Here is a 24,044-nt window from a genome sequence, read left to right as displayed (position 1 = left end):
AAAAAAAAATCACAAAAAAAAAAAATTCATCCGAAGCAGCACGAGTTACCCCCAAAAAATCCACCCAAAAATATCAGAGGGACCCCCCCGGATGAGGGGGAGGGGAGGAATTTGGGGAGGGGGAGACACGAAAAAACAACAAGAGAAAAAAATCCTGAGGAAATAACGGGAAAAAACGGAGAAAAGGGGAGAAAAATGGAAAAAATCCTGTAAAAAACTGGGAAAAATGGGGAAAAAATGGAAAATAACGGGAGAAAAAAGGGGAAAAAAATGGAAAATAACGGGAAGAAAACAGGAAAAAGCGGAAAAAAAGGGGAGAAAATGGAAAACAACGGGGAAAAATGGAAAATAACAGATAAAAAACAGAAAAAAAGGGGAAAAAAATGGAAAAACCCCCCCAAAAAACGGGAAAAAACGGAAAAAAAGGGGGAGAAAATGGAAAATAACAGGAAAAAACTGGGAAAAAACAGAAAATAACAGAAAAAAACGGAAAAAGAGGAAAAAAATGGGAAATAACGGGGAAAAAAATGGAAAAAAAACTCCTAAAATAAGGAAAACAGAAATGGGGGAGGGGCGCTCAGCTCTGGACGCCGCGGATGAACCTCGGCTTTTTTTTTCTTTATTTTTTATTTTTATTTTGGGTTTTTTTGGGGGGAGGAGGAAGAAGACCCCTCCTCAAAATGCCAGCTGGAAGGAAGAGTGGGGGGCTGGGGGAATTTGGGGGGGGGGGGTTGTTAATTTTTTAGGGTCTCTTCTTTTTTCCCCTCCCCCCCCTCTCCTCGTGTTGATGTTTGGGGGGTGGGAGAAGGGAAATGGGGGGAGGGGTCCCCACTTTGCCCCTCCCCCTCCCCCCCTGAGCATCCAGCCCCAGCCTGGGGGGGAGGGGGAGGGGGAAAAGGGTCCCGGGGGTGATGCCCCCCCCCCCCCCCCGCACCCCGATATTAAAATGATCCCCAGCGCCCCCCTGGCCCCGTCTGTTCGTGGGGGGCTGGGCCCCCTCCCCTCATCCCCTCCCCCACCCCGGACAGGCAGAGGGGGGAGGGGGGAAGGGATTGGGGGCGGGGATTTGCGGCTTTTTTGGGGGGGTCCCGCTGGGATTTTGGGGGTCCCGGGCCCGCTTTGGAGGCCCCGCTGGTGTTTACCCGGCGGTTGCCATGGTGATGCGTCGCGCTTTGATGACGTACGAGGTGGCGGCAGCCAATCAGCGGTGAGGGCGGGAATTGCGTCACTTTGGGAGCGCCGGGACGAGCGGATCTCTGCGCTGCCCGATCCGAGCGACACCCAGGGGGGTTTGAGGGCTATCGGGGCTCTCCGCGTGCTGTCGCGACACAGAAAATATCGCGATGCTCGCGGCGGGTGGGGTTGAGTCTCGTTCTATCGCGACAAAGCGGCGCGGGATCTCCCGGCGGCGTCGCGCTAGGCCGCGTTTCCATGGCGACAGGGGGCGTGGTTAAGGGGCGTGGTCAGAACGGCACGGCGAGATCTGATTGGTTGGTGGGCGGAGCCCGCGGGGTTTCCCCGGCCGCCAGGGGGCGCCGCGAGCAGCGAGGGGCGCGCGCGGGAAATGGAGCTGCGAGGGGGACCCGGTGAGGAGGGGGCGGCCTGAGGGGAAAATGGGGAATGAGAGGGGAAAATGGGGTCTGGGAGAGGGGTTCTGAGGGGAAAATGGGGAATGAGAGGGGTCCTGAGGGGAAAATGGGGAATGAGAGGGGAAAATGGGAAATGAGAGGGGGGTTCTGAGGGGAAAATGGGGAATGAGAGGGGAAAATGGGGTCTGGGAGGAGGGTCCTGAGGGGAAAATGGGGAATGAGAGGGGTCCTGAGCGGAAAATGGGGTCTGAGAGTGGGGTCTTGAGGGGAAAATGGGGAATGAGAGGGGTCCTGAGGGGAAAATGGGGTCTGAGAGGGGGGTCCTGAGGGGAAAATGGGGAATGAGAGGGGTCCTGAGGGGAAAATGGGGTCTGGGAGGGGGGTCCTGAGGGGAAAATGGGGAATGAGAGGGGTCCTGAGGGGAAAATGGGGTCTGGGAGGGGGGTCCTGAGGGGAAAATGGCGAATGAGAGGGGGGTCTGGAGGAGAAAAAAGGGTTTGGGAGGGGAAAGTGGGGTATAGGAGGGGGGTCCTGAGGGGAAAATGGGAATTCAGAGGGGTCCTGAGGGAAAAATGAGGTCCCTGAGGGGAAAATGGGGTCCCCCAGGAAGGGTCCTGAGGGTTGGGGGCGATATGAGAGGAAAATGGGGGTCCCGTATTATGGGGGGGGGGGGTCGTGAGGGAGGGAGGGCGAGCGTGAGGGGAATTTGGGTTTGGGGGGGAATTTCGGGGGTCCCTGAGGGGAATTTGGGGTTGGGGGGGAATTTCGGGGGTCCCTGAGGGGAATTTGGGTTTGGGGGGGGAACTTCGGGGGTCCCTGAGGGGAATTTGGGGTTGGGGGGGAATTTCGGGGGTCCCTGAGGGGAATTTGGGGTTGGGGGGGAAATTTCGGGGGTCCCTGAGGGGAATTTGGGGTTGGGGGGGAAATTTCGGGGGTCCCTGAGGGGAATTTGGGGTTGGGGGGAATTTCGGGGGTCCTTGAGGGGAATTTGGGGTCCCTGGGGACCCCGCGAGCCCCAAATCCCCTCCCCAGATCCCGTCAGGAGAAGGAAAAAGCGCAAAAAGGACAAAAAACCGAAACCACCCCCAAGGTGAGGGGGGGGTCAGCGGGGTCGTGACCCCCCCATGACCCTTACCCAGAATGGGGGGGAGGGGGACACACGAGCGGAGCCCCCTTTTAGGGGGTGGGGGGGGGGACATTCCGGGCCTCCCCTCCCCCTCCAGGGCTATTTTTAGCCCCGCGGGGCCGGGGGGGGGTGGGGAGGGGCTTGAGGTCATTTCTATTTTGGGGGGGTGATGGCCCAGAATGCCCCGCACCTGCCCCCCCTCCCCCTCCCCAGCTCGGGGGGGCTTCCCTGCGCTCCCCTGGGAACATTCCCGGCTCTTCTGCCGCTCTGGGACCACCCTGGGACCCCTCCCCAGCATGGGAGAGACCCCCGAAGGGACCAGGTATTGGGGGGGAGGGGCAGAGAGACCCCCGAAGGGACCAGGTATGGGGGGGAGGGGCAGAGAGACCCCCGAAGGGACCAGGTATGGGGGGGGGAGGGGCAAAGAGACCCCCAAAGGGGCCGGATTTGGGGAGAGGGGAGAGAGAGGAGACCCCCAAAAGAAACAGGTTTTGTAAAAGGGGGGGCAAAGACCCCCGAAGGGACCGGAATTTGGGGAGGGGGAGTAAAGAGAAGACCCCCAAAGGGGCCGGATTTGGGGAGGGGGAGCGAAGACCCCCAAAGGGATTGGATTTTGGGGAGGGGGAAGAGAGAGGAGACCCCCGAAAGAACCAGATTTTGTGAAAGGGGGGGACAAAGACCCCCGAAGGGACCGGAATTTGGGGAGGGGGCAGCACAGACGGGGTTTGAGGACCTGGGGGGGGGGTCCCATCTTTGCTGTCCCCTCCCTCAGGACCCCCACCCCCCCCGGACAGGTGCCCCCCGCCCCTCCCCCGGCGCTGCCCGAGGCTCTGCTGGGCTCGGACGAGGGCGAGCAGGAAGACCCCCGCGATTACTGCAAAGGTATTGGGGGGGGGGGGGTCTCTCCTTTTTTTTGGGGGGGGTTCTGGGGGGGATCCCCAAACCCCAGAGTGACAATCCCACCCCCCAGGGGGGTATTACCCGGTTCGCATCGGGGACCTTTTCCACGGGCGCTACCACGTGGTTCGCAAGCTGGGCTGGGGACATTTCTCCACCGTGTGGCTCTGCTGGGACCTCCGGTGAGCTCGGGGGGGGGCTTCGGGGGGGCTTTGGGGGGGCTCCCCTGCAATTCCGAGTGGTGGGGAGGGGTCTCCCCTGCAATTCCGAGTGGTGGGGAGGGGTCTCCCCTGCAATTCTGAGCGGTTCTTTTGGGGCCGCACCGAGCAGGAGGAAGCGTTTTGTGGCGTTGAAGGTGGTGAAAAGCGCCCCCCAATACACCGAGACAGCCCTGGATGAGATCAAACTGCTGAAATGCGTGAGTGCACCCCCAAAAAAACACCAGTGGGGACCCCCAAATCCGCCCCCTGAACCCCCTCACGACCCCTCCCCAGGTGAGGGACTCAGACCCCAGCGACCCCAAGAGGGAGAACATCGTGCAGCTCATCGACGATTTCAGGATTTCGGGGGTCAACGGCGTCCGTATCCTTTTTTTGGGGGGGTGTACCCCGAGTTTTCCACCCCAGAAAGGAAAGGGGAGGGGTCTCGGGGGTCTGGGGGTGCTCCTTGACTCCCCCAGACGTTTGCATGGTGCTGGAGGTGCTGGGGCACCAACTGCTGCGCTGGATCATCAAATCCAACTACCAGGGGCTGCCCCTGCCCTGCGTCAAGAGCATCGTCAGGCAGGTGAGGAGGGGTCTGGGGACCCCCAAAATCCCTCAGCTTTGCTGCTCAGAGCCCCCCCAAATCACCCCCAGTTAGCTGGGACCCCCAATGTGCTACCCAGAGACCCCCAAATCCCCCTCAGCACCACGGGAGTTGGATGTGTTTGGTGCTAGAGAGGCTGAGATCCACGTGGGGACCCCAGAATCACCCCCAAATCCTCATGGGGACCCCAAATAGCCCCAAAATCACCCCCAAATCTTCATGGGGACCCCAAATGGCCCCAAAATCACCCCCAAATCCTCATGGGGACCCCAAATAGCCCCAAAATCACCCCCAAACCCTCATGGGGACCCCAAATAGCCCCAAAATCACCCCCAAATCCTCATGGGGACCCCAAATAGCCCCAAAATCACCCCCAAATCCTCATGGGGACCCCAAATAGTCCCAAAATCACCCCCAAATCCTCATGGGGACCCCAAATAGCCCCAAAATCACCCCCAAATCTTCATGGGGACCCCAAATAGCCCCAAAATCACCCCCAAATCCTCATGGGGACCCCAAATAGCCCCAAAATCACCCCCAAATCTTCATGGGGACCCCAAATAAACCCCAATTCACCCCCAAATCCTCATGGGGACCCCAAATAGCCCCAAAATCACCCCCAAATCCTCATGGGGACCCCAAATCTCTCCAGATCCTCATGAGGAACCCCAAACATCCCCCAAAATCCCCGGTGGATCCCCCAAAATCCTCAAATTCCCCCAGCCAACACCCCCAGACCCCCAAAATCCCTTCATGGCTTCATTTTGGGGGGGATTTTTACCTGCCCCACCTGCTCTGGGGTGCCCCTGGGGTTTTTGGGGTGCCCCTGTCAGGTTTTGGGGTGCCCTGGCGGATTTGGGGTGCCCCGTTTCAGGTGCTGGAGGGCCTGGATTACCTGCACACCAAGTGCAAGATCATCCACACCGACATCAAGCCCGAGAACGTCCTGCTCTGCGTCCAGGAGCCCTTCCTGAGGCACCTGGCGGCCGAGGCCGCGCGCTGGGCACGGGGGGACGGCCCCCCCCGCAGTGCAGGTACCCCAAAACCTGTCCCAGGTGGGCAGGGAACCCCCAAAACCTGTCCCAGGTGGGCAGGGAACCCCCAAAACCTGTCCCAGGTGGGCAGGGAACCCCCAAATCCGTCTCCAGGTGGGCAGGGAACCCCCAAAACCTGTCCCAGGTGGGCAGGGAACCCCCAAAACCTGTCCCAGGTGGGCAGGGAACCCTAAAACTGATCCCCAGGTGGGCAGGGATCACCCAAACCTGTCCCCAGGTGGGCAGGGAACCCCCAAATCCATCCCCAGGTGGGCAGGGAACCCCCAAACCCATCCCCAGGTGGGCAGGGAACCCCCAAACCCATCCAGGTGTGCAGGTACCCCTGGGTCCCCCAAAAGAACAGGTGACCCCACCCCCCCCAGCAGTCTGGGGGTCCCCCTGGATTGAGGGACCCCCCAAACCCCCAGAGCTGGGCGGGGCCTGTGCTGACCCCGCCCCCCCCGGTCCTGTCTGTCCACAGTGAGCTCAGCACCTCAGGAGGAACCTGTGAGTGTTCTTGTACACCTGGGGGTGTTCTTGCACACCTGGGGGGGTGTGTCTGCTCACCTGTGAGTGTTCTTGCACACCTGGGGGTGTGTGTGCTCACCTGTGTGTGTGTGCTCACCTGTGTGTGCTCACCTGGGTGTGTTCACCTGGGTGTGCTCACCTGGGGGGGTGTGTGCTCACCTGTGTGTGTGTGCTCACCTGTGTGCTCACCTGTGTGTGTGTGCTCACCTGTGTGCTCACCTGTGTGTGTGTGCTCACCTGTGTGTGTGTGCTCACCTGTGTGTGTGTGCTCACCTGGGTGTGCTCACCTGTGTGTGTGTGCTCACCTGTGTGTGCTCACCTGTGTGTGTGTGCTCACCTGTGTGTGTGTGCTCACCTGTGTGTGTGTGCTCACCTGGGTGTGCTCACCTGTGTGTGTGTGCTCACCTGTGTGTGCTCACCTGTGTGTGTGTGCTCACCTGTGTGTGTGTGCTCACCTGGGTGTGCTCACCTGTGTGCTCACCTGTGTGTGTGTGCTCACCTGGGTGTGCTCACCTGTGTGCTCACCTGTGTGTGTGTGCTCACCTGTGTGTTCACCTGTGTGCTCACCTGTGTGTGTGTGCTCACCTGTGTGTTCACCTGTGTGCTCACCTGTGTGTGCTCACCTGTGTGTGCTCACCTGTGTGTGTGTGCTCACCTGTGTGTGTGTGCTCACCTGGGTGTGCTCACCTGTGTGCTCACCTGTGTGTGTGTGTTCACCTGTGTGTGCTCACACCTGTTCTCACTCACCTGTGTGCACACTCACACCTGAGCACGCTCACCTGTGTACCTCAGCATGGCTTTGCACACCTGCCTGCCCTTTGCACCCCCCCAGGACTCCCCAAAATCGAATAAATCTCCCCAAAATCACCCAAATCTCCCCAAAATCTCCCCAAAATCACCCAAATCTCCCCAAAATCTCTGAAATCTCCCCCAAAATCACTGAAATCTCCCCCAAAATCACCCAAATCTCCCCAAAATCACCCAAATCTCCCCGAAATCTCCCCAATCCCCCCAGGAGCGCCTCTCCCAGGGTTTCCCAATCTCGGGGATTTTTGGGACTCCCCAAAATCACCCAAATCTACCCGAAATCTCTGAAATCTCCCCAAAATCACCCAAATCTCCCCGAAATCACCCAAATCTCCCCCAAATCACCCAGATCTCCCCGAATCTCCCCAATCCCCCCAGGAGCGCCTCTCCCGGGCCCAGCGGCGCCGGCGGCGGCGGCGCCAGCAGCGCCAGCGGCTGCTCCTGAGCCAGAGACTGCGGGACCTGGAGCAGCTCGGGGACACCTCGGGGACAGCGGGGACCGCGAGGGGACAGCGAGGGGACACCCCGGGGACGGCCAGTGACCTCGGTATGGACAGGGGGGGACATTGGGGGGGCATTGGGGACACCCCAGGGACATTTGGGGACACCCCGGGGACGGCCAGTGACCTCGGTATGGACAGGGGGGGACATTGGGGACATTGGGGACACCCCGGGGACATTGGGGACACCCCGGGGACGGCCAGTGACCTCGGTATGGACATTGGGGACATTGGGGGGGACATTGGGGACAGCTTGGGGACACCCCAGGGACATTGGGGACACCCTGGGGACACCCAGGGGACAGCCAGTGACCTCAGTATGGACAGGGGGGACACCGGGGGGGACATTGGGGACACCTTGGGGACACCCCGGGGACATTTGGGACACCCCAGGGACATTTGGGGACACCCCGGGGATGGCCAGTGACCTTGGTATGGGCATTGGGGACATTGGGGGGGACACTGGGGACACCTTAGGGACACCCCAGGGACATTGGGGACACCCTGGGGATGCCCAGTGACCTTGGTACGGACAGGGGGGACATTGGGGACACCCTGGGGACACCCTGGGGACAGCCAGTGACCTCGGTATGGACATTGGGGACACCGGAGGGGACATTGGGGACACCTTGGGGACACCCCGGGGACATTGGGGACACCCTGGGGACAGCCAGTGACCTCGGTACAGACGGGGGGGACACTGGGGACACCCCAGGGACATTGGGGGGTCCTGAGGGGACACTGGGAACACCTTGGGTACATTGGGGACACTGAAGGGACACCCTGGGGACACCTCGGGGACAGGCAGTGACCCCAGGAAGGGTGGGGGGGACACCAGGGGGTCCTGGGGACCCCAAAAATCCCCCAAATCCCCCCCCAGATCCTGATGGGACACGGGAAGGGACATTGGGGACACCCAGAGACCCCAGGGTGGGGTTTGGGGGGACATTGGGGGGTCCCCAGCACCCTGGGGAGGGGGGCTGAGGGGACCTGGGGGTCCCCAGGGTGGGGCTGGGGTCCCCAGGGTGGGTTTGGGGTCCCCAAGGTGGGGCTGGGGTCCCCAGGTTGGGTTTGGGGTCCCCAAGGTGGGGCTGGGGTCCCCAGGGTGGGGCTGGGGTCCCCAGGGTGGGTTTGGGGTCCCCAGGTTGGGTTTGGGGTCCCCAGGGTGGGGCTGGGGTCCCCAGGGTGGGTTTGGGGTCCCCAGGGTGAATTTGGGGTCCCCAGGGTGGGTTTGGGACCCCCCAAGAACGATTTGAGGGGCTCTGGGGATAATTTTGGGGTCCCTGGTTTTGTTTTTGGGGTGACCCATGAGGATTTTGGGGGTGGGGGGGGTGGTTAAGGAGCACCTGGGAGTTTTTGGGGTGAATTTGGGGGGGGGTCTCAGGGTCTCTTTCCTCTTGCAGAAGCCCCCCCAGACCCCCCAGAGGAATTTGGGGGGAGCCCCCCGAGCGGGGCCTCGTCCTCGGGGGTGCACACGCTGCCGGCGGGGGGGTCCAGCGATGGATTTTCGGGGGGCTCCTGCGCCTCCAGGGGGGGCTCGGGACCCCCCCGGCGCCCCCCCAGCCCCAGCTCGGCCTCCGACTCCCTGTTCACCCCCACCTCCAGCTCCCTCATTTCGGGGGGCTCCGAGGGGCTCCCCAACAGCCTCGGTCAGTGGGGGAGGGGGCTAGGGTGGGGGAGGGGAGGGGTTGGGGTTTGGGGAGGGGTCTGGGGGGGCAATTTGGGGTCTGGGGGGGCAGTTTGGGGTCTGGGGGGGCAGTTTGGGGTGGAAGGGTGATTTGGGGAGGGGTTTCGGGGCAGTTTGGGGTCTGGGGTGGATTTGGGGAGGGGTCTGAGGGGGCAGTTTGGGGTCTGGGGGGCAGTTTGGGGTCTGGGGGGGCAGTTTGGGGTTCGGGGTGGATTTGGGGAGGGGTTTCAGGGCAGTTTGGGGTCTGGGGTGGATTTGGGGAGGGGTCTGGGGGGCAGTTTGGGGTCTGGGGGGGCAGTTTGGGGTTCGGGGTGGATTTGGGGAGGGGTCTCAGGGCAGTTTGGGGTCTGAGGGGGCAGTTTGGGGTCTGGGGGTGGATTTGGGGAGGGGTCTCAGGGGGCAGTTTGGGGTTCGGGGTGGATTTGGGGAGGGGTCTGGGGGGGCAGTTTGGGGTCTGGGGGGCAGTTTGGGGTCTGGGGTGGATTTGGGGAGGGGTCTGGGGGGGTCTGGATGGGGGAGATTGGGAGATTTTGGGTTTGGGGTGGGGAGGATCTGGAAGGGCAAAATTTGGGGTGTCGTGTGGGGGGTGTGGGGGTCCCCAGGGGTCCCCCCCAAAGCCCCCATTGCCCCCCGGCAGGGGAGGGGGCGCTCCCGGGGGGGCAGGAGAACCCCCTGGACCCCCGAGCTGCCCCACGGCTGCGGATCAAGATCGCCGACCTGGGCAACGGCTGCTGGGTGGTGAGGGGAGACTGGGGGGGTCTGGGGGGCACTGGGGGGGACTGGAGGGGACTGGGAGGACTGGGGGGGACTGGAGGGGACTGGGGGGACTGGGGGGATTGGGGGGAACTGGGGGGACTGGGGGGGACTGGGGGGCACTGGGAGGACTGGGAGAGACTGGGGGGGACTGGGGGGAACTGGGGGGGACTGGGGGAACTGGGAGGAACTGGGGGGACTGGGGGGAACTGGGGGGACTGGGGGGAACTGGGGGGGACTGGGGGGGACTGGGGGAACTGGGAGGAACTGGGAGGGACTGGGGGGGACTGGGGGAAATAGGGCGGTTTGAGCGTCTGGGGTCTGTGTGTGGGTCTGGGGGTGTTCCTGTGGGTCTGGGGTCTGTGTGTGGGTCTGGGGGTGTTCCTGTGGGTCTGGGGTCTGTGTGTGGGTCTGGGGGTGTTCCTGTGGGTCTGGGGTCTCTGTGTGGGTCTGGGGGCTTTGTGGGTCTGGGGGTGTTCCTGTGGGTCTGGGGTCTCTGTGTGGGTCTGGGGGCTCTGTGTGGGTCTGGGGTCTGTGGGTCTGGGCTCTGTGTGGGTCTGGGGTCTGTGGGTCTGGGGTCTGTGTGTGGGTCTGGGGTCTGTGGGTCTGGGGTCTGTGTGGGTCTGGGGTCGCTCTGTGGGTCTGGGGTCTGTGTGGGTCTGGGGTCTCTGTGTGGGTCTGGGGGCTCTGTGGGTCTGGGGTCTCTGTGTGGGTCTGGGGGTGACCCCCCGTGCCCCCCAGCACAAACACTTCACCGAGGACATCCAGACCCGTCAGTACCGGGCCCTGGAGGTGCTGCTGGGGGCGGGGTACGGCCCCCCCGCCGACATCTGGAGCACGGCCTGCATGGTGGGGAGGGGGCTTCAGTGGGAGGGGCCTGCATGGTGGGGAGGGGGCTTCAGTGGGGGGGTCTGCATGGTGGGGAGGGGGCTTCAATGGGAGGGGTCTGCATGGTGGGGAGGGGGCTTCAGTGGGAGGGGTCTGCATGGTGGGGAGGGGGCTTCAATGGGAGGGGTCTGCATGGTGGGGAGGGGGCTTCAGTGGGAGGGGCCTGCATGGTGGGGAGGGGGCTTCAGTGGGAGGGGCCTGCATGGTGGGGAGGGGGCTTCAATGGGAGGGGTCTGCATGGTGGGGAGGGGGCTTCAGTGGGAGGGGCCTGCATGGTGGGGAGGGGGCTTCAGTGGGGGGGTCTGCATGGTGGGGAGGGGGCTTCAATGGGAGGGGTCTGCATGGTGGGGAGGGGGCTTCAACTGGGGGGGCCTGCATGGTGGGGAGGGGGCTTCAACTGGGGGTCTGCATGGTGGGGAGGGGGCTTCAATGGGAGGGGTCTGCATGGTGGGGAGGGGGCTTCAATGGGAGGGGCCTGCATGGTGGGGAGGGGGCTTCAATGGGAGGGGCCTGCATGGTGGGGAGGGGGCTTCAATGGGAGGGGTCCTGCATGGTGGGGAGGGGGCTTCAACTGGGGGGGTCTGCATGGTGGGGAGGGGTTGTGAATTGGGGGGGGTCCTGCATGGTGGGGGGGGTCCCCAATGGGGGCGGGGGCTCCTGAGTGGGCGGTCCCAAATGGGGAGGGGGCGTCCCATGGACCCACACGTGGGGGATTCTGACAGACCCCGCCCCTCTGAAGCCCCCTCCCCAATTCCCGCAGGCGTTCGAGCTGGCCACGGGCGATTACCTGTTCGAGCCTCACTCGGGGGAGGAGTACAGCCGTGACGAGGGTGGGTGGGGCCGGGGAGGGGCGTGGCCTGGGTGGGTGGGGCCATGGTGGGCGTGGCCTCCCTTAAATTATGCAAGTGGGCGTGGCCTCAATGTGGGCGAGACCCCCTCAACAAGGCTGCAAAGAGGGCGTGGCCTCGGGGGTGGTCTGGGGTGGTCTCGGGGGGTGGTCTCGGGGTGGGCGTGGCTTAAGGGGGTGGGTGTGGGTTAAGGGGGTGGGTGCGGCTGCAGTGGGCGTGTCCCAACATGCCCCGCCCCCCCCACAGACCACATTGCCCACGTGATCGAGCTGCTGGGGGAGATCCCCCGGCACGTGGCGCTGGGCGGCCGCTACTCCCGGGAATTCTTCAACCGGAAAGGTGAGGGCGGGGCCGGGGGGCGGGGCCAAACGCTGGGTGTGGTCCTGGAGGTGGGGTTATGTAAATGAGGGGTGCCACGCCCACAGGGGGGTGTGGTCACAGGAAAGGGGGAGTGACTCGAGCGCTGAGGGTCATGAAATGGGTCCCATGACCCCGCCCATGAGGGAAGGGGCGTGTCCTGACCACACCCATTGGGGCGGTGCCGTTTGATTTGGGTGTGGCCTGACCACACCCATTGGGGTGGTGCCACGTGATTGTGGCGTGGCCTGACCACACCCATGGGGGTGGGGCTGTATCGCAATTGGGGTGCGTCACATGACCCAGGGAAGGGGCGTGGCCTGACCACACCCATTGGGTGCGGGGCCACATGATTGGGGCGTGTTTGCTGTACGTGACTCAGGGAATGGGCGTGGCCTGACCACACCCACAAAGGGGCGGGGCCACACCATTGGGGCGTGTGGTGACCCCGCCCCTTTGCAGGCGAGCTGCGGCACATCCGGCACCTGCGGCCCTGGGGGCTGCGGGCGGTGCTGCAGGAGAAATACGAGTGGCCGCGGGGGCCGGCGGCCGCCTTCGCCCGATTCCTGCGGCCCATGTTGGCCTTCGAGCCCGGCCGCAGGGCCACGGCCCAGCAGTGCCTGCAGCACCCCTGGCTCCGCCCCTGACACGCCCATGGACACGCCCGGAGCCACGCCCACTGCCGCGATAAACCACGGCCTCGACGCGGCGCTCCGGGGGGGTTTGTTGGGGTCCTGGAAGGGTTTTTGGGGTCCTTTGGGGGTTTTTTGGGGTCCTGGGCAGGGTTTGGGGTGGTCCAAGTGATCGTGGCCTGCAGCACCCCTGGCTCCGCCCCTAGACACGCCCATGGACACGCCCACTGCCGCAATAAACCACGGCCTCGGTGTTTGTTGGGGTCCTGGAAGGGTTTTTGGGGTTCTCTGGGGTTTTTTTGGGGTCCTGGAGGGTTTTTTTGGGGTGGTCTAAGTGGTCGTGGTCTGCAGCACCCCTGGCTCCGCCCCTGACACGCCCAGGGACACGCCCAGAGCCACGCCCATTTCCACGATAAACCACGGCCTTGACGCGGCGCTCCGGGGCGGTTTGTTGGGGTCCTGGAAGGGTTTTTGGGGTCCTTTGGGGGTTTTTTGGGGTGGTCCAAATGGCCGTGGCCCGGCAGTGGCTGCAGCACCCCTGGCTCCGCCCCTAACCCCGCCCACCACCGCAATAAACCATGGCGCGGCGCTCCTGGTGGTCCTGGGGTGTTTATTTGGGGTTCTGTGAGGGTTTGGGGTGGTCCTGGGGTGTCTTTTGGGGTCCTGGGGGCGGGTCTTTGGGGTCCTGTGAGGGTTTGGGGTGGTCCTGGGGGGCTTTGAGCGGTCCTGAGGTGTTTTTTGGGGTCCTGAGGTGTTTTTTGGGGTCCTGGGGTGTTTTTGGGGTCCTGGCGGTGATTGGGGTGGTCCTGTGAGGGTTTGGGGTGGTCCTGAAGTGTTTATTTGGGGTCCTGTGAGGGTTTGGGGTGGTCCTGGGGGGGATTTGAGTGGTCCTGAGGTGTTTTTTGGGGTCCCTGGAGTGTTCTGTGTGTGGTCCTATGAGGTGCCAGAGGTGTTTTGGGGTCCGGGGGTGGTTTGGGGGTCCCGGGGGTGTCGGCTGTGTGGTCCTGAGGGGTCCTGGGGTGTCCCAGAGGTGTTTTGGGGTCCCAGGAGCTCTTTGAGTGTGGTCCTGGGCGTGTTTTTGGGGGTCCTTGGGGTATTTTTGGGCTCCTGGGGGTGTTTTTGTGGTCCTGGGGGTGTTTTTGGGCTCCTGGGGGTGTTTTTGGGGGTCCTGGGGGTGTTTTTGGGGGTCCTGGGGGTGTTTTTGGGCTCCTGGGGGTGTTTTTTGTGTGATCCTGGGGAATCCCGGAGGTGTTTTGGGGTCCTGATGTGTGTTGGGGTCCCTTGGGGTGCATCGTGGTCCTGGGGGTGTTCCTGGGGGTCCCGGGGGTGCCAGGTGTGAAGTCCTGGGGGGGGGTCTGGGGGTCCTGGGGGGGTCAGGGGGTCCCGTGGGTGTTTTTTGTGTGGTCCTGGGGGCTCCTGGAGGCGTTTTGGGTCCTTTTGTGCGCATCGTGGTCCTGGAGGTGCTTTTGGGGGTCCCTGCGGTGCCGGGTGTGAGGTCCAGGGGGGGTTTTGGGGTCCCGGGGGTCTCCTGGAGGTTCTGGGGGGTCCCGGGGGGGTCCTGGGGGTCTCAGGAGCGGGGCAGGTGGGAGATGATGCTCTGAACCGCGCCCGACGTCGTGCCCTGGCCGCCGATGTCCGGCGTGTGCGTCTGCGGGGGGCGGGGCCGCGTCAGGGCCACGCCCACCGGGTCTGGGGCCACGCCCCTTGTGTGTGGGTGTGGCTCGTGGCCACGCCCCTCGGTGTGGGGTGGGGGCGGGGCTTACCCGGGGGTCGTCCAGCGAGGCCAGCACGGCCTGGCGGATGGTGGAGGCGTGGCCGTGCAGCCTGGGTGGGGGCGGGGCAAGAATCGGGCCACGCCCACATCAGCGAGCCACGCCCAATGTCAGGCGTAAAGCCCCATCCCCCCCCACCTGCCTGAGGCTCCGCCCCCAAACTCGGTCCCACCCAGCTGGGCCACGCCCTTCTCTAAGCCCCGCCCCTTTAGGGGGACCCCACCCCTCCCTGACCCCTCCAGGTGTTCCCAAATCTCCTCCAGATGTTCGAAATCCCCCCCAGGTGTTCCCAAACCTCTCCCAGCCCCTCCAGATGTTCCCAAATCCCCTCCCAGCCCCTCTCCAGCCCTTCCCAGATGTTCCCGATCCCCCTCCAGGTGTTCCAAATCCTTTCTCAGATGTCCCCACCCCCTCCCAGATGTTCCCAAACCTCTCCAGCTGTTGCCCCGCCCCCCCAGCTGTTGCCCCGCCCACCTGAGGTGATCCAGCATCATGCAGGCCGCCAGCAGCGCCGCCGTGGGGTTGGCGATGTTGCGGTTGGCGATGCTTTTACCGGTGTTCCGCGTGGCCTGCGACCGCCCCAGTGCCCCCAGTCACCTCCCAGTGACATCCCAGTGCTCCCAGTAACATCCCAGTAACATCCCAGTGCCCCCAGTGACATCCCAGTGCCCCCCAGTTACCCCCCAGTGCCCCCAGTGACCTCCCAGTGACATCCCAGTGCCCCCAGTAACATCCCAGTGACATCCCAGTGCCCCCAGTAACCTCCCAGTGCTCCCATTGACCTCCCAGTGACCTCCCAGTGCCCCCAGTAACATCCCAGTAACATCCCAGTGCCCCCAGTGACATCCCAGTGACATCCCAGTGACCCACCAGTGACCTCCCAGTAACATCCCAGTGCCCCCAGTGACATCCCAGTGCCCCCCAGTCACCCCTCAGTGCCCCCAGTGACCCCCCAATAACATCCCAGTGCCCCCAGTGACCTCCCAGTGACATCCCAGTGCTCCCCAGTGACCTCCCAGTCACCCCCCAGTGCTCCCAGTAACATCCCAGTGACCTCCCAGTGCCCCCAGTGACCTCCCAGCGACATCCCAGTGACCTCCCAGTAACATCCCAGTGCTCCCCAGTCACCCCCCAGTGCCCCCAGTCACCTCCCAGTGACATCCCAGTGACATCCCAGTGCCCCCAGTGACCTCCCAGTCCCCTCCCAGTCACCCCCCAGTGCTCCCAGTCACCTCCCAGTGCCCCTCTGGATCCCTCAGACCCCCTCAAGATCCCCCAAACCCTTCCCGGGTCCCCCCAAACCCCTCCAGGACCCTCCAAATCCCTCCAGGACCCTTAAACCACCCGTGGAACCCCCCCAAACCTCTCAAGGACCCACCCAAACCCCTCCAGGACCCTCCAAATCCCTCCAGGACCCTTCCAAGACCCCCCAAAGCAACCCTGGAGCTCCCCAAACCCCTCCAGGACCCCTCCAGGTCCCTCCAGGACCCCTGAACCACCCCTGGAACCCCCCAAACCTCTCAAGGATTCCCCCAAACCCCTCCAGGACCCACCCAGGCCCCCCCCAAACCCCCCCTGGAGCCCCCCAAACCCCCCCAGGCTCCCCCAGACCCCTCCCCAGCCCCCCCAGACCCACGGTTTCGAACACGGCGTAGTCGTGGCCGTAGTTGGCGCCGGGCACGAGCCCCGGGCCCCCGACCAGCCCGGCACAGACGTTGTTGACGATGTTCCCGTAGAGATTGGGCATCACCATCACGTCAAACTGCTGCGGCCGCGACACCAGCTGCTCCCCGAGGGGGCACTGGGGTCACTGGGAGCGCTGGGGGGGCACTGGGGGAACTGGGGGGCACTGGGGGGCACTGGGGGGCACTGGGGGAACTGGGGGGACACTGGGATGGACTGGGAGCACTGGGGGGGCACTGGGAGGGACTGGGGGGGGCACTGGGGGGGCACTGGGAGGGCACTGGGAGCACTGGGGGGGCACTGGGGGGTACTGGGGGGGCACTGGGGGGGCACTGGGAGCACTGGGAGCACTGGGGGGGCACTGGGGGGACTGGGGGGGCACTGGGGGTACTGGGGGCACTGGGGGGGCACTGGGGGGGCACTGGGGGTACTGGGAGCACTGGGGGGCACTGGGGGGGCACTGGGGGGCACTGGGGGACACTGGGGGGGCACTGGGAGCACTGGGGGGGCACTGGGAGGGCACTGGGAGCACTGGGGGGCACTGGGGGGACACTGGGGGGGCACTGGGGGGCACTGGGGGGCACTGGGGGGGCACTGGGAGCACTGGGGGGCACTGGGGGGCACTGGGGGGGCACTGGGAGCACTGGGGGGCACTGGGGGGCACTGGGGGGGCACTGGGAGCACTGGGGGGGCACTGGGGGGGCACTGGGGGTGTTTTGGGGAGGGGTCCCACCTGCATGGTGGTGTTGTCCACGATCATGCTGCGGAAAGTGATCTCGGGGTACTCGGCCGCCACCTCCTGACAGCACTGCAGGAACAGCCCATCCCCCAACTTCCTGCGGGGGGAAAGGGGGCTCAGAGCACCCCAAAACATCCGGGATCCTTTCCCAAGACCCCCCCAAACCTCCGAAAACAACCCCCAGGACCCCCTGGAGACGCTAAAACCACCCCAGGACCCCCCAAACCCCGCCATGACCCCCCAAACCTCCCCCAAACCCCCTCAGGTCCCCCCCAAACCCCCCTAAACCACCCAAGGACCCCCCCAGGACCTCCCCCAGACCCTCCCAGGATCCCCCAGACCCTCCCAGGACCCTCCCAGGACCCACCAAACCCTCCAAGGGCCCCCCAAACCCCCCCACGACCCCCCCAGGATTCCCCAAACCCCCCCAGACCCTCCCAGAACCTCCCAGGACCCCCCCAGGATCCCCCAAACCCTCCCAGGATCCCCCAGGACCCCCCAGACCCTCCCAGGATCCCCCAGGATCCCCCAAACCCCCCCAGGACCCACCAGACCCCCCCAGGACCCCCCAGGACCCCCGGGCCGTACATGATGTTGGCTTTGTGCACGGCGGTGACGCAGCGACGCGCGGCGGCGCGCGCCAGCCCGAAGGCGTAGTGAGCGATGCGCCGCGAGCGCCCGGCCGTGATGATCTTGAGGCTCTCGACCACGCCCGCCACGCTCTGCGGGGACAGCGGGCGTGGCACGGGCGGGGCAGGGGCGGGGCAGCAAGAACAGGGTGGGGCAGGGGCGTGAGAGGAAGAACAGGGCATGGCAGGGGTGTGGCAGGAAGAACAGGGCGTGGCAGGGGCGTGGCAGGGGCGTGGCAGGAAGAACAGGGCGTGGCAGGGGCGTGACAGGAAGAACAGGGCGTGGCAGGAAGAACAGGGCGTGGCAGGGGCGTGACAGGAAGAACAGGGCGTGGCAGGGGTGTGGCAGGAAGAACAGGGCGTGGCAGGGGTGTGGCAGGAAGAACAGGGCGTGGCAGGAAGAACAGGGCGTGGCATCAGCCCTGGGGGCGTGGCTGCACCAATAGGGCGTGGCAAGAGTGTGGAACCCCCCCCAAGAACCTGACAGCAACACCCCAAAAACATCCAAAAAAAACACCCCAAAAATTCCACAAAACACCCCAAAACCAGCATAAAAACAACACAAAAAAACACCCCAAAAACTCCATAAAACACCCCAAAAACAACATTAAAAAACACCCCAAAAACGCCACAAAACACCCCAAGAACACCCCCAAAACAACACAAAAGCACCCCAAAAAACATCCCAAAAATCGCCTCGAAACCATCCCAGAAACCGCACTCAGAACACCCAAAAACGCCCTGAAAAACACCCAAAAACCCCAAAAAAACCACTCAAAAAACACCCAAAAACACCCGGAAAACACCCAAAAACCACGCAAAAAAACACCCCCAAACCTGGAATTTTCGGGGTGTTTTTGGGGTGTTTTTGGGGTGTATCGGTGTGGGTTTTTGGGTGTTTTCAGGGCGTTATTTGGGGTGTCTCTGACTCGTTTTTAGGGTGTTTTTTGGGGTGGTTTTGGGTTGTTTTTTGGAATGTTTTTGTGGTGTTTTTCTGGAGTTCTCGGGTGTTGTTTTCGGGTGTTTTTTGGGTGTTTTGGTGTAGTTTTTGGGGGATTTTCGGGGTAGTTTTTGGGGTGGTTTTGGGTGTTTTTGGAGTGATTTTTGTGGAGGTTTTTGGGGTGTTTTTTGGGTGTTTTTTTGGATGGTTTTTGGGGTGTTTTCAGGATGTTTTTTGGGTGTTTTTGGGGTGTTTTTTGGTGTATTTTGAGGATGTTTTTTGGGTGGTTTTGTGTAGTTTTTTCTTGTTTTCAGAGTGGTTTTTTTGGGTGTTTTTGGTGTGTTTTCATGGTGTTTTTGAGTGTTTTTTGCTGTGTTTTTGGGGTGCTTTTTCGGCAGTTTTTAGTGTATTTTCAGGAATTTTTTGGGGTGTTTTTTTGGGGCGTTTTCAGAGTGTTTTTGGTATGGTTTTTTGGGTATTTTTTGGGGTGTTTTCAGGATTTTTTTTGTGCATTTTCAGGATGTTTTTTGGGTGTTTTTTGTGTATTTTCAGGAATTTTTTTGGGGGTGTTTTTTGTGTATTTTCAGAATTTTTTTGGGGGTGTTTTTGTGCATTTTCAGGACGTTTTTTGGGTGTTTTTTGGGTGTTTTTTTGTGCATTTTCAGGATTTTTTTGGGGGTGTTTTTGTGCATTTTCAGGATGGTTTTCGGGGTGTTTTTTGGGGTGTTTTCGGGATGTTTTCAGGATTTTTTTTGTGTATTTTCAGGATGTTTTTTGGGTGTTTTCTGGGGTGTTTTCAGGATGTTTTTTGGGTGTTTTCAGGACGTTTTTTGGGTGGTTTTTTGTGTATTTTCAGGATGTTTTTTGGGTGTTTCCAGGATGTTTTTTGGGTGTTTTCTGGGGTGTTTTCAGGATATTTTTTGGGTGTTTTCAGGATGTTTTTTGTGTGTTTTCAGGATGTTTTTTGGGTGTTTTTTGGGTGTTTTTTGCTGTGTTTTCAGGATGTTTTTTGGGTGTTTTTTTGTGTATTTTCAGGATGTTTTTTGGGTGTTTTCTGGGGTGTTTTCAGGATATTTTTTGGGTGTTTTCAGGATGTTTTTTGGGTGTTTTCAGGATATTTTTTGGGTGTTTTCAGGATGTTTTTTGGGTGTTTTCTGGGGTGTTTTCAGGATATTTTTTGGGTGTTTTCAGGATGTTTTTTGGGTGTTTTCAGGATATTTTTTGGGTGTTTTCAGGATGTTTTTTGGGTGTTTTCTGGGGTGTTTTCAGGATGTTTTTTGGGTGTTTTCAGGATGTTTTTTGGGTGTTTTCAGGATGTTTTTTGGGTGTTTTCAGGATGTTTTTTGGGTGTTCTCTGGATGTTTTTTGGGTGTTTTCTGGGGTGTTTTGGGTGCGTTTCGGCTGCGTTTCGGCGCCCACCTCGTGCTCCAGGGAGCTGTACTCGCCCTCGGTGTTCTCCCTGACGATGAGGATGTCGATGTCGCGGTGCCGCGTCTCCACCCCGGGCAGGCTCTGGCAGTGGATGACGTTGGCATAGAGATCCAGGCTGGTCCTGGCAGACCCCAAAAACATGCAAATCAGCCCCCAAAACATGCAAATCAGCCCCCAAAATATGCAAATCAGCCCCCAAATATGCAAAGCAGTCACCAAAATATGGAAATCAGCCACCAAAACATGGAAAAGAATCCCCCAAAAGGTGAAACAACCCCCAAAACTGCAAGTGGAACCACAGAAGATGCAAATCAACCCCAAAATATGCAAATCACTCATCAAAATATGGAAATCAGCCACCAAAACATGCAAATGAACCCCCCAAAAAGGAGAATCAACCCCCAAAATCGCAAACAAAACCACAAAAGATGCAAATCGACACTCCCAGTATGCAAATTAACCCCAACATATGCAAATTAATCCTCAAAATATGCAAATCAAGCCCTGAAAGATGCAAATCGGAGACCCAAACCTCGCCAATCGACCGCTAAAACACGCAACATCCCCCCCAAATATGCAAATGAGCACCCCAAATAGGCAAACCAGATGCCAAATATGCAAATGATTCCCCAAATATGCAAATGAACCCCAAGATATGCAAATGAGGGCCCAAACCGGATGAGGTTGTTGCGGGATTTGTGGCTCGGGGGGAGGTTGTGGTTGGTCTCGATGTTCCCTGGAAAGGGAAAAAAATCCGGGATTGGGGAATTTGGGGAGAGATTTCGGGGATTTGGGGGGAGAATTCGGGGGATTCCAGGGATTTTGGGATCAGATCTGGAACATTCCAGGGATTTCGGGATCAGATCTGGAACATTCCAGGGATTTTGGGATTGGATTCCAGGGATTTCAGGAGTGGATTGCAGGGATTTTGGGAACAGATTCCAGGGATTTTGGGAGCAGATTCCAGGGATTTTGGGATCAGATCTGGGACATCCCAGGGATTTGGGGAGAGGATTCTGGGGATTTAGGAACAGATTCCAGGGATTTTGGGATCGGATTCCAGGGATTTTGGGAACAGATTCCAGGGATTTTGGGATCGGATTCCAGGGATTTTGGGAACAGATTCCAGGGATTTTGGGAACAGATTCCAGGGATTTTGGGAGCGGATTCCAGGGATTTTGGGATTGGATTCCAGGGATTTCGGGATCAGATCTGGGACATTCCAGGGATTTCGGGATCAGATCTGGGACATTCCAGGGATTTCAGGATCAGATCTGGGACATTCCAGGGATTTGGGGAGCGGATTCCCGGGGTTCAGGAGCTGACCCTTGAGCGCCACGCCGTTGCGCCGGATGGCCGTGATGGCGTTCTGCACGTCGTCCTCGGGAGCCTCCGAATTCACCCGAACCTCCTCAAAATCCACGGGAACGCAGGCGTGCCTGGGGGGGGGAGGGGAGGGGAGGGGTCACCCCCAGCCCCTCCCCCGGCCCAGCGTGGCTGGGGGGCCCCAAAAAGGGGAGGGGGACGCACCTGAAGACCTCCTTGACGTGCAGCATCAGCTCGGGGCCGATGCCGTCGCCCGGGATCAGCGTCACCGTGTGACGCCCCCCGTACTTGGCCGGGGGGGGCTGTGGGGAGAGACCCCCGAGTCAGGGTGGATCCAAACCGGGAGATTCCCGGGATTCCCAATCCAGGGGGACGAGCTGGAGGGGGGTTGGGACCTGACAGACAAACCTGGGGGGGTTTGGAGAGATTTGGGGATTTTTTGGGGATTTTTGGGGGGTTTTTTTGGGATTTTTTGGGGATTTTTTGGGGATTTTTTGGGGATTTTTTTGGGATTTATTTGGGATTTTTTTGAGATTTTTTGGGGGATTTTTGGGGAATTTTTTTGATTTTTTTTTAATTTTTGGGGGATTTTTTTGGGATTTTTTTTTTATTTTTGGTGATTTGGGGATGGGATTTTTGGTAATTTTGGGGGGATTTTTTTGGGGATTTTTTGGGGGATTTTTTGGGGGATTTTTGCTGATTTGGGATGGGGACTTCTGGTAATTTTGGGAGGATTTTATTAGGAGATTTTTTTGGGATTTATTTTGGGATTTTTTTGAGTGATTTTGGGTGATTTCTGGGGGATTTTTTGGTGATTTTTTGATGGTTTTTTTGTGATTTTTCAGCAGATTTTTAGGAGATTTTTTAAAGATTTCTTTTGTGAGCGTTTTGTGAACTTTTGGCGGTTTTTTGTTGGTTTTTTTGTGATTATTTTTGGTGATAATTCTCATGATTTTTGGGGGATATTTTGTCATTTTCTTGTGATTATTTTCCACCATTTTTAGCGACTTTTTATGGATTATTTTAGTGATTATTTTGCAATTTTTTGGTGATTTTTGGGGTATTTTCTGTGGTTGTTTTTGTGACTATTTTTGTGATTGTTTTTGCAACTTTTCCTGACTTTTTTGGTGACTTTTTATGATTTTTCTATGACTTTTTAGTCTTTTCTAGACCCCCCCAGCGATTTTGGGGTCTCCCCACTGCCCTTAGAAGCCTCCCCCCTCCCAAGGTGATTTTGTGCCCCCTCCCCCTGAATTTCTGGGACCCCCTGGTATTTCTGGGCCCCCCAGATATTTTTGGGACCCCCCCAGATGTTTTTGGGACCCCCCCCAGATGTTTTTGGGGTACTCACGATGCTGCGTTGCTGTGGGGAGAGGAGAAAAAGAGGAAATTAGAGGGGGAGGGGGGTCAAGACCCCCCAAAATCCCCTTCAAAACCCCCCAAACCCCCCCAAAATTTGGGGTTTGGAGTCCAGGGCTCCCCCCAAGAGGCAGTGAAATGGGTGGGGGTCCCTGTGACCCCCCCCCAGGTGTTGGAGGGGTTTTGGGGGGTGGGATTTGGGATTTTGGGGGATTTGGGAGGTGAGATTTGGGATTTTGGGGGTTTTGGGGGGTGAGATTTGGGATTATGGGGTGGGATTTGGGATTTTGGGGGATTTGGGAGGTGAGATTTGGGATTTTGGGGGTGGGATTTGGGATTTTGGGGTGGGATTTGGGATTTTGGGGGATTTGGGAGGTGAGACTTGGGATTTTGGGGGTTTTAGGGGGTGGGATTTGGGATTTTGGGGGTTTTGGGGGGTGAGATTTGGGATTTTGGGGTTTTGGGGGGTGGGATTTGAGATTTTGGGGTGGGATTTGGGATTTTGGGAGTTTTGGGGGGTGGGATTTGGGATTTTGGGGGGGCGGGGCACTCACAGAGGGGAGGTGGAGCCGTTCGGCCGCGTGGGAAATCCCGGCCCGTGGAATCCACACCTGGAATGGGAGGGGTCCCGTAAATGGGGGGGAGACCCCCCCCCAAAAAAAACCCAGGACCCCCCCCCCCAAAAAGGGTTCCAAAGCCCCCTCCCCAAAATTGCACCACAAACCCTCCCCCCCAATTCAGGACCCCTCCAGAAACGCCTCATTAATAAAAAAATTTAATTAAATTTTGCACGAGGGAGATTTCCTGTCCGGGACCCCCCCCCGACCCCCTTTGGTCACACCCGACCCCCCTCCTTTTACGACCCCTCAATGGTTCAGGCCCAGGCACCGCCCCTCCCAGAAATATCAGCCAATCACAAAGCGCAGATCCGCCCCTCCCTCCCACCCTGCGAGCTCTGACCAATCAGCACTCGCGAAACGGAGCCACACCCCCACATTAGCCAATCAGCGTCCGGCCCGGCGCTACCAGGCCCCTCCCCTCCTGGCAGCCGCGCGGCCCCCACGGGCGCGCCAGCCAATCAGGCGCCGCCGGTGCTGCGGGAACCGACGGGAACCGGCGGGAAGCGGCGCGGGCGTGGCCCGGTAGGCGGCGGGGCGGGTTTTGATTGGTCACTCACCGCGCGCGGCCGTAGCGCGGCCCGCATCAGGCGCCGTCGCGCCGCCGTCAACGTCGACGCCATGATGTTCCCGCCGGCGGCGCGAGCTCTCGCGAGATCTCGGCGCCGCCCACGCGAGGAGATAGGGCGATAAGCTCGAAATCTCGCGAGAGCTCTCGCGCCGCCCCGCCCCGCCCGCTGTCACGCCCTCTCGCCGCGGCGGCCATTTTGTGCCTGGGAGCGGCGGTGGCCTGAGGCCTCACGGTGAGAGGCGGGAAAGGCGGTGCCGCCCACGCCGTTTTGTCCCGGAACGGCGACTCACGAGCACGGAGCGCTTTTCCCCACCGCGCTTCGTTTTGATGGGCGAAAAGAAACCTCAAATGATAACGAGCGAGGAGAGCCGCGGCCACCGCCCCTCAGCCGTCGCTATGGCAACGTCGAGAGCGCGCCGGGGCGTGGCCGCAGCTCCGCTTCTCGCACCACAGGCGGGGCCGCCTCCATTTTATTCGCGTGGGCGTCTCATTGCGCATGCGCGACACCTCGAGCACACCCTCAG

At 60.4% G+C, this 24,044-nt stretch overlaps 2 protein-coding genes across 9 annotated transcripts; one reads left to right on the top strand and one right to left on the bottom strand.

Moving 5' to 3' along the window:
* Positions 1–184: 184 nt before the first annotated feature.
* SRPK3 (SRSF protein kinase 3) lies at positions 185–13,043 on the top strand. Of its 7 annotated transcripts, none has more exons than XR_015281375.1 (16): positions 185–1,586; positions 2,622–2,679; positions 3,510–3,597; positions 3,686–3,794; positions 3,943–4,030; positions 4,107–4,194; positions 4,292–4,398; positions 5,294–5,453; positions 5,935–5,960; positions 7,167–7,335; positions 8,692–8,937; positions 9,613–9,713; positions 10,470–10,537; positions 11,377–11,446; positions 11,711–11,803; positions 12,284–12,423. XR_015281375.1 is itself a non-coding variant. In XM_086871003.1 (16 exons), the coding sequence occupies exons 1-16, from the start codon at positions 1,432–1,434 to the stop codon at positions 12,466–12,468; spliced, it is 1,851 nt and encodes a 616-aa protein (XP_086727129.1). In that variant the 5' UTR covers positions 185–1,431; the 3' UTR covers positions 12,469–13,043. The 7 variants fall into 7 exon arrangements, 5 of the variants coding, with proteins under 5 accessions (XP_086727129.1, XP_086727132.1, XP_086727130.1 ...); XM_086871003.1 differs by having other exon boundaries at positions 10,470–10,577; positions 12,284–13,043; XM_086871005.1 differs by having other exon boundaries at positions 613–1,586; positions 3,488–3,597; positions 10,470–10,577; positions 12,284–13,043.
* Positions 13,044–23,896, bottom strand: IDH3G (isocitrate dehydrogenase (NAD(+)) 3 non-catalytic subunit gamma). 2 transcript variants are annotated; one of them, XR_015281377.1, is made up of 13 exons: positions 23,510–23,896; positions 22,887–22,943; positions 21,178–21,275; positions 20,974–21,086; positions 20,323–20,383; positions 19,636–19,768; positions 17,236–17,369; positions 16,642–16,744; positions 15,862–16,008; positions 14,700–14,794; positions 14,217–14,277; positions 13,661–14,101; positions 13,044–13,600 (listed from the first exon to the last, which is right to left on the bottom strand). XR_015281377.1 is itself a non-coding variant. In XM_086871036.1 (12 exons), exons 1-12 carry the CDS (start codon positions 23,570–23,572, stop codon positions 14,021–14,023), a joined length of 1,146 nt encoding a protein of 381 aa, XP_086727162.1. In that variant the 5' UTR covers positions 23,573–23,896; the 3' UTR covers positions 13,044–14,020. The 2 variants fall into 2 exon arrangements, 1 of the variants encoding a protein (XP_086727162.1); XM_086871036.1 differs by having other exon boundaries at positions 13,044–14,101.
* Positions 23,897–24,044: the final 148 nt, after the last annotated feature.

This window comes from Cyanistes caeruleus, chromosome 34 (assembly GCF_971803275.1).
Source record: "Cyanistes caeruleus chromosome 34, bCyaCae1.hap1.1, whole genome shotgun sequence".
In the NCBI taxonomy this organism is placed as follows: Eukaryota; Metazoa; Chordata; class Aves; order Passeriformes; family Paridae; genus Cyanistes; species Cyanistes caeruleus.
Note: the sequence above shows the minus strand (reverse complement) of the source record. Positions and strands in the feature narration are given on the sequence as shown.